We start from the raw sequence: 9,765 nt of genomic DNA on the forward strand, positions 1-9,765 counted from the left end.
CTGTAAATTTGGGTAACCTAGTTGAGTCTCATTTTCGGTGGCTATGCTGGGATTTGAGGTATATGAGACAAAAATGATGGGTTCGGTTTGGAAAGTCCATAGCAGAAAATCTGCTGCAGCGTCGTCCATGTCGACTTGGCTACATTGTTTTTCTTCCTTTTTGTTCGTTGTTGTTGTTAATTGAACTATCATGGCTGTGTTTGTTTCAGTTTAGGAAATGTTCAGTCAGAGTATTAGGAAAATGAAGCTTTGTTTAAATTTGCTAATGGAATTTGTGGTCCTCTTGTTTGGCTGAAGTTACAAGCGCAAAAGCTGCTGCAATAAGCATGAAAATTTTCGGCTTATTGCAGCAGTACATGCGGACAGTTGTTGCTCCCTTTGGTTTGCTGAACTTGTGGTTTGGTTAACATGTTCCTTTTGTCTGTTGTTTGACTGTTATGTCATAAACATATCAGCTATCGATTAGTTTTGAACCTGGGGGGAATGTTAACTATGCATTTAGTATCCATTTCTTGTCTAGGTTCAATGTCTGGAAGAGCTAAAGTTTCTTGCTCATAAGCATAGCCCATTTCTTGTTTCTCTATGATGATTTCAGTGTTAGGTTGAAGAGTGGCATGTGTTTCTTTTGTTTTTGTTGAAAGTTTTAATTGGCCGTTGCAAATAGATGATAAATATAGCTCCGGTGCATTTTTTTATATACATATATGGTCGCACTTTCAAACCATTAGGAAGCACTGAACTTAGATTTCGCAGAGAGCCCGTGGTTGAGTTTCTTGCTCTTCCACGATTCCTTTTTCTTTCTTTTGAGTGTTAGCTCACGTTCTTTGTAATTCTGAGATGAATTGGGTCTTGTGTTTTGATTAAAAGTTGATGCTTGCCAATGATATATTTGATTGGCTATCAAATGCCGCATATTGCAAAAGTGGTAGAAGAAAGTTGCAGTGGCCAAAAGCCTTCGCATGCATGCATGAACAAATCTGAAATTTGCAATTTGACCTCTACATTTTCATAAAATTCTGATTAGGCCCTAAAATTTTCTGATATTTGCGATTTGGTCCTCAGCAGTTTTAATTTCGCAACTTCATTGCTTTTTTACTTCAATTAACCACCATACATCGTTTAAACTGCATTTAATGCATAATTTTAAAGGCTTTAGGACCAATTGAGTTTGTGTTTGTATATTTTCCTTAATTTTCTCAACTAAAGTGATGCCTTGACATTTTCTTTTATTTTAGAGGGTAAATAAGTAATTTCACTCTATTAGGGCCCCAACGCACGAGAGGTACACCCTATTCCTTATTTCTCACTTTATTTGACCCTACGTGCCCTATGTGACTTTACGTGTTTAATTGCATGCCTCTTGAATATATATTTATTTATTTCATTTATTTATTTATTTGCTTTATTGGCTTTAGTTTTGTATATTTATTTTAGTTCAATTTTGATCATTTGAAAGGCACTTGAATGCCAAATTTGCAATAGTTAGGTATTTAATCATTTATTCTATCTCATTTTCCCCTTTTAGATTGTAGTAGGCCCCCCTCAAATGTAATAGTTAGGGCTTATTTGCCTTGCGTGATTTGCATGCTTACTTGCTATGTGTTATCGTTTTTCTAGGATTTAGCATCTAGATAGGCATGCTTATGTGTTATGTGAATTACGTGCTCACATGCCTACTTGTTTTAACTATGCCCATTTACTTGTGTATATATGGTGAATGCAAATGTACGATATAACCGTGGCTAGTCCAATGCTAGTCATGGTTACTTATTCCCGATCGCTCACAAGTCCAATGCTTGTGAGAAAGCGTTAGTAAAGGGCTAGTCCAATGCTAGACCCAATAGGGCCGTCCCTCGCTAGTACATACTCGCATGCCCTCACTACATTTCATGCATTTGTTAGTATTTTTACATTTTTGCATGATCATTTCCCCTTTTCCCACATTCTAAGTATGATCTTTAGGACTTTGCATTTCACTCTAGTCATTAGGGTCATTTGCTTGATTAGTTTAGGGAGTTACTCTTTTGGTAAAGGGGATGGACGAGTTTGGCTACACATAGCCTTAGCACGCTCATTCTTTTTCTAACCAAAAGGAAAAGCAAAAGTCACGATTTAGGGTCTCCCCGTACCCATCTTGCTCGCATTTCTCTAGGGTTCATGCATTTCATTTATCCACTATTATTTTGCACTCTCACTTCATATTCTATCCCTTTTTCTACATTTTTCACTTCACACAACTCTTATTTTGCACATTTTCACTATACCACTTGCACTTTATATACTACCACTGAGCACACATACACTTCATACTATCACTTTACATACTTCACCTTGCACCCCCATTTGCACACTCCCACTTACACACTATTATTTTTATTATTATTTTTTTCACTTCACACAAGTTCATGTTTTCACATTGCATACATTCATTTCATTCATTCTTTTGTCATTAGCATTACTCGTGACCTCTTGGAGGGCTTATCCTTGGCTATCACAACTCATGTGATTTAGTCCGGTCGAGCCTCTAAGAGATTTTTGTCCTTTCCGATTCCTCATTAAGTTTAGGATTGCATTCATATTAGTTACATCCAAATGCGATACATCTTTTGGTTAGAAATTAGGAAAATCATGACTAAATCATGCAACTAGCTTAGGCTAGGTTGAGAGGGTGCCTTAGACATTGTCTTTTCCTTCCCTCTCTTCAACTGTGACCCCCGAACGATTTTTCTTTGATTTATCGTAGATTTTGGAGTCAATCTAAAAAGATTTTACATTTAAATCCACATTTTTTGAGTGACTTGGTACACCCTAACTCAATACCAAGTGGCGACTCCTACATTTTACCAAAACCTTTTTAGATTACTATCTTTGGCCAAAACGTCGCATTTCAAAGTCCCATGGCCTTTTCTTTTCATTTTCACACACATCACCATTTTTCAAACCATACTTCACTCACTTATCATATTTTTATTTTATTAAAAATGGGGCGCGACACTCATTTAGGTACATACAAATGCTTAATCTAATTGACTTCCAATTTAAATAGGCCTGCACTCTCTCTCTATTTCTGTCGTACATAATCATATACTTTTTTTTCCGGAATTGAAATTAACACACACACACTTAATGTAAACGAACACAGAGGTAACCCCACTTCGGCCCAAATGGAGGGCTCCATCCCCCCGAACACGATAACCACGAGACTCGGACCTTTGCGGGCACTGGACACCAGCTCCTAAGGAGGCTTGCTGAGACCAATCGAGTTACCCATGAGGGGCAAGCAATTTGGTGGAAGGCAAAGGTTGAACCCCTGACCTCCCACCCCACCAAGAGAGGTGGTGGCCACTGAGTTAGAGCTCTGTGGTTCCTAAGGTCCTAACTACATACTAGTATTATTTTGCTTCGATGCATTCCTTGCATGTACCGCCCAGCAAACAAAATTAATTGATTAATTTGGATGCTTTTCAGTTTTCATATCATATCTTCCCATGTAGTAGAAGAATCAAACTAAGGTCACCCATCAAATTCTTTGCTTCTCTCACATAATCATACAGTCCCCAGTGTTCTCCTCACTGAAATAATTGCAGTGGCAGTACGGTTAACCCTTCCGGTACCTGAACTCGTACCCATAACCATAACTATCATAACAGGGTGGCGGGGGCGCGGGCCGCCCGTACCCGTAGTAGCATGTCCCCTGCCGTAAACATGGGACACAGTAGAACCCCACTGACACTGACGGGTGTAAGCACGGTTTAGCTGGAACCGGTGGTGGTGGTGGTGGTGGTGTAGGCACCTTCGGCTTTTGAACTACTATAACTGGGGGTTTTTCTTGAGGCTTTTTGGCGGTGGTATGTGCTTTTCTGTCTCTTTGGGCTTTTTCGGCTATTTGGGTTTTTCAGGCTCTTTGGACTGTAACATTGATACTCCTTTTATCACAAAAAAAGAAAAATTGATACTCCGTTGTATCTTTCATCCAGATGAATTAATATGCCTCAGTACATTAGTTTGTCTATTGACAATTAGATCTGATTAAAACTGATTCAAGTTCAAAAGAAATTTAGGTTTGTCAATAATGAGGAAATTATAAATTTGAGAAAATAGATTCTAAATTTACAAAATCTCAAATTTCACAAATATTAAAATCTAAAAAACTCTCATAGACAAAATCTATGAGAGAATAAAACTCTAATTAGAATGATTTAGGAAAAAAAAAACTCTCACTAAGGCATCCTAGGAATCATTCTAAAAGAGAATTTATTCAGACAAAAGAAACTAAAAATTATAAAATGTACTCCTCTGAGGGAAAAGACTAGATTTGGCCTCTTTTTCGTGGGAGAGAAAAAGAAGATCTTGGCGCGAGCACGATTCAGCTGGAACCGGTGCTCGTGGTAGTGGTGGTGGGATTATTGGGGCCGGTGCAGGTGCCTTAGGAGGTTCTTTGGGCGCCAGAATCTTCAGCCTTTCAACTACCGTTGACAGGGTTTTTCTTTTGGTTTCTCAACCACATCCTTAGGCGGATTAGATTCCTGGGGCGGCTTAGGCGGCTTGGGCTCCTCGGGTGACGCCATGATCTTAATGCTCTTAATGATTTTGCCGCCCTTGTAACATAATATGTCGCTGATTTTCTACAGACTATAGCACACCACAGTGATGGTCACCAGATTTTGCTTGTCATCATGTACCTAGTCTTTGATTTCTCGTCCAAAAAAAATGAAAAAACTCAAAAATTTTTCCTCTTTTTTTTGTGGGGGCTGGGGGAGGGGAAGAGTAGAGAGAGTGGGGAAGGGATGTAGGCAGCAATAAACCTATGTTTTTAGAACCGGACCGGATATCGATTCGATCGAGTTCAGGGATCAGGGGTCAATGGGTTCAACTGAGTTCGATAGGGGTTGAACCGGATGACTTCATAAATAAAATTTATTTAAAAATTAAAATATTATATGTAAAATACTTAATAACATGTTAATATTAATAAAGGTATATTCATATATATTTGATGTTTCAAATATATTTAACAAGAAAATACAAATAAATTAGAGCAATCAAGTAGCAATTTATATTATTTAATAAGCATTAACAAGTTTAGAATTAAAATTATGGACTTAATTGAAAAATAACACCAAATTTTAAGACAACATTTATAAAGTATGAAATATTTGAGGTATGTTAATAATTTTTAACAACTTAAGGATCAAAACATCATATTAAAAACATTCTGCCCTTTCAAAAAAGTATAAAAAAAAAAAGAGACCAGGTTCATTTTTCCGGTCAAACCGGGTCAAAACCCGAGCCCTGCAACCCAATTACTGAATTGCCCTTTCTCTTTCCTCCAAGATCAAATCCGGACCGTCTATCCTTTGGATGGATGACACGTGGTCCGGTCCGAGTTTAAAAACAGAGCAATAAACGAAACTGATGCTAATAAATGGTTGAAGAATTAGATGGTAGGAGGCAATTAGGTAGAACAAAGGTGCGAGGGCTTTATGTAGAAGGATAGCAACCGGGCGGCTTGCAGTACTAGCATGGAAGGAAGGAGGGTGGAAATGAAATGAAATGAAAGGGGGCGTTGAATTTTGATGCGATTGTCTGCTTTGTAGTAGTACATAAGGTAATAAGGTGTATATGCTGGCTTGGAATTGCTGAGTTGTGCGGAGCAGTGACGGCTTATCCTCCCCTCCACAACATCCACACTCCGTTGCTGCCTTTGAATTGATAAGCCCACCTCACCTTCCAAAATATATTTATATTACCTCATCATTCACGTATTCATAATCCCCACAAAAGCATGACTTAAGCAAAATTTGAGATTTGAGAGCCGGCACCACCTATCGCGTCGTTTTCCTTCGTCCAACTCCAATCGAGATAGAGAGAGAGAGAGAGAGATCAGACTTCACCAGTGCTGCAAGTAGAAGGACTTCAACTTGAGGGACTTGCAAGTTATAGTATTATGTCACACTAATCGCAAGTCCAGTGGCGGTCACTTTGATGCTATGCATAAGTGGCAATCAAACTCATTTAATTAAATTTACTCATACCCATCCATAAATAGGTGGGTATGGATATTTTAAGTTTTTACGTATAAGTATAGATGAGTTACCTAATAATACCCATTTAAACTCAATTAACCCATTAAAATTGTCTTTCCCCAAATCTCCTTTCTTCATCCACCCATTTTTTTTTTTCAGATTCTTCATTTTATCATGATGTTAACTACTTTTGTTTCATTATTATTATTATTATTATTATTATTGATTGATTTTATTATTTTATTTTATTTTCTCTTAGTTTATTAACTTGCTCATTTTTCAGCATTACCAATTTATGACAAGTTTTAGCCTTTTTTCCTACTTTTCCAAAATGAAAATTTTAATTTACACAAGAAAAAATGCTAGGAGTTCAAAATTTTTGGAATAAGTTTTTATGTTAACTTTTATAGTTCTTAGTTCAAATTTCTATATTTTTATTGTTCAATTATTAAATAGTATATAATTTTGCGTTATAGAGTACGGATGGAGAAAAAATTGGTAATTTGGTTTATTGTGCATTATAAGCAAATATTTAAAACTAATGCTAGATGCAAAGGATGATATAAATTGATAACTTAGTTTGCAAAAATGAATTTAAATGAGTTTATAAAAGTTAAAATAAATGGGTTATAACTGGATAATTGGGTTACTCAATTCATTTTTTGACTTATCCATTTATACCCATCTAATTAAATGTGTATAAATGGGTTGATTCACTTATACTCATTATCCATTTTATTCAACCCAAACCTATCCAAATCAGCCATTTTGACATGTCTATCCAAAACCCCCAACCACAAAGTCGCATTTGAGAATTATTAAAAGCCTTTTTAGACCAAAATGGAAGGATTTGGTAGGACTGTCAATAGGGCCGGGCCAGCCCAAACTCGGCTCGTTCGGCCTGACAAAAAACCCGATGAGTCCGACCTTTTAGTAAGCCGATCTGAGTTTTAGCCTAAAAATTAGGCCCGAATTAAATATGAGCCGAGCTTGGGCCTTATGAGGCTCAAACCCGATATAGGTCCGGCCCTTTAAATACCTATAGATATATAATATTTATATTTTGATATTATGTATAATTATATATCCACATATATTATTACTAAATACTAAATATATATAAATTGCAAAATACAAAAATATATCTAAAGACTTTTCTTGAGAGCCAATATTAGTAATGCATAATTAAATGAAATGAGTTTGAACTTATGAAAATCCAGCTCATTAGGTGCGATTGACAGGCCTAAGATTTGGAAGAACAACGAATTACGTCGCACCTCAATTATTTTTTGCAATAATGGACGGATTGGCATTCTGGACCGTTGACAATTTATTACAGACAACGAAACCAAACCTAAATTAATTAATTAAATCTAGTAGAGTGAGCGAGCGAGGCTGTCTGTTACTATATACTTATCTGGAAGGTTGGTTGATCATTGATGATGATCATACTAACGTTGTTCTTTTGTTGACCACATTTTATTATTACATGCGGTCGGTTCATTTGCTTCAATCAACCACCGGTCCCGAACCAAATCCCATTCATTTCGTCAAACGCTCTCATCATAATTCATATATACCAATGCCGTTTTCCGAAAATACATTCAACCAAGCATCCATTGCATTGCACGTCAATTAATCTTAACCACAATTTAACTAAATTCACCCGCTGAATGCATCGACCATTTAAGATGGCATCATGCAAATTAATATGCGTTTTCACTTTTACCAACTGTTTGTTAAGTACTACTAGCTGGCTCTTTCTGCATTCCTGTTACACTAGCACATTACTACCTTTTTTTTTTTTTTGTAATTCTGTTTTTAATTTTATTTCTGACAAAGAACTACTGCTGCTAGAGAGCAAAGCGAGAAATCCGAAAAAGAAGAAGAAGAAAAAGAGAGCACGTTCACTTTTAATGCATATAATGATGATAGTAAAAAACTTTTATTATCTTATTATTATTATTATAAATAATGAAAGGAAAATTTGATGTAACGGCTTTCATTTGGGTACATACGAAAGCTTATTGTAATTGACCTCCAACTTGAATAAGCCCGCACATTTCTCTCTCTCTCTCCCTCCCTCCATAGTTCATAATCATATACACATTATTATTTTCTTCATCCTTCCATAGGTCTATGAGGGGCCTAAGGCCATAACTACGTAGTATTGTTATTTTGTTTCGATGCATTCATTGCATGTACCACCCATCAAACAAAATTAATTGATTAATTTGGATGCTTTTCAGTTTTCATGCCATATCATACCATATTGTAGTAGGATCACAGTAAGGTAACCTCATCAAATTCTCTACTCCTCTCACATAATCGTACAGCCCCCAGTGTTCTCCTCACTGAAATAATCGCAGCGGCTATACGGATACCCGTTCCCATACCCATACCCATACCCGTGCTCATAACCATAGCTATCATAACTGGGTACCGGGGGCACGGGCCGCCCGTACCCATAGTAGCATGGTCCCCCGCCGTACCCTTCCGAACATGGGAAACAACAGACCCCCACTGGAAGTGGCGGGTGCAAGCACGGTTCAACTGGAACCGGTGCTGGTGGTGGCGGTGGTGGGATTACTAGGATCGGTTCAAATGAGGGTTTGTCGGGATGTTTTGGTTTTTCAACCACAACCACTGTGGGCTTCTCGGGCTCTTTAGGCTTCTCGGGTTCTTTAGGCTTCGCCGGCTCTTTAGGCTTATCTGTCTCTTTGAGCTTTGCGGGCTCCTTCGGCTTCTCTGGCTCTTTGGGCTTCTCGGGCTCCTTGGGTTTCGCGGGTGGTGGGGGTGGCTCCACAATCTCAATGCTCTTAATGACTTTGCCACCCTTGCAACATAATTTGTCGCGGATTTTCTCGGGGCTACAGCACACCACGGTGATGGTCACCAGATTATGCTTCTCATCATATACCTGGTCTCTGATTTCTCTTGTCCAAAAAAATTGAGCATCACCCAAAAAAAAAAAAAAAAAAGAAAAACTCAAATTCTTGTCCATACAAATTAAAGCCACTAACTGATCACTAGTAGTTTCATAAGCCACACTACCTAACCTTTGTTGTTCAACTCGCTTAATAATTATGGAGAAGGGGGAAGAAAAAATTTGTAGCTCATGGTGGTGCATATGCCTATGTACATAGTCGGTGGAACGGTGGATGTCCTCCAACCAACTGCACTTGCTCCAAAGAACTACTAGTATACCGGTAATGAAAACATAAGAGATAGAATTGATAATTATAAGAGACTCACGAGGAAATTTGCAGAGGATTTTCTTGACCTTCTTGTAGCAGCTGGGGCATTGAAGATCAACCTTGAGTCTCATTACAGTGACCTGTATGGTTTGTATATTATCGGAGCAAACTAATCATCCATATATATATATATATATAACAATCAAGAAATGTAAAATTAAGATGCACAATTATATGGTACTGCTAGTTTAGCTGAGAGATGTGGCTAGAGATCTTGACATAAAGAGAAGCATATCTCACGCTGTATGTGCTGTCATAGACTTGCAATTAAAATTTTCAGATTGAACAAACACTAAAAAAGAACATTTGAGGGATGGTTTGGAAAGCTAGCAAGAGAATTGGCTTACCTTCTCAGCCATGGTTGATGAGGAAGGCAGTCAGTGGCGATGTAGGGGAGTGGGGAAGGGATGTAGGCAGCAATGTACTAAACTCGATGCTGATAAATGGCTGAATTAGATAGGAGTAGTCAACAGGTAGAAAAA

The 9,765-nt window shown here is 37.7% G+C and overlaps 1 protein-coding gene across 2 annotated transcripts in view; it reads right to left on the reverse strand.

Moving 5' to 3' along the window:
• LOC113781954 (protein PYRICULARIA ORYZAE RESISTANCE 21-like) overlaps positions 1 to 9,765 on the reverse strand; it is a 55,413-nt gene extending 45,648 nt beyond the window's left edge. The window contains exons 1-3 of one of the 2 annotated variants that reach the window (XM_027327836.1): positions 9,631 to 9,757; positions 9,282 to 9,363; positions 8,036 to 8,960 (exon numbers count right to left, since the gene is read on the reverse strand). In XM_027327836.1, the coding sequence (XP_027183637.1) occupies positions 8,347 to 8,960; positions 9,282 to 9,363; positions 9,631 to 9,642 (708 nt within the window). In that variant the 5' untranslated portion in view covers positions 9,643 to 9,757 and the 3' untranslated portion in view covers positions 8,036 to 8,346. Of the gene's footprint in view, positions 1 to 8,035; positions 8,961 to 9,281; positions 9,364 to 9,630 lie in introns of those variants that run through there. The other variant, XM_027327838.1, reaches the window with a different exon arrangement.

Source organism: Coffea eugenioides, chromosome 9 (genome assembly GCF_003713205.1).
Source record: "Coffea eugenioides isolate CCC68of chromosome 9, Ceug_1.0, whole genome shotgun sequence".
Lineage (NCBI taxonomy): Eukaryota > Viridiplantae > Streptophyta > Magnoliopsida > Gentianales > Rubiaceae > Coffea > Coffea eugenioides.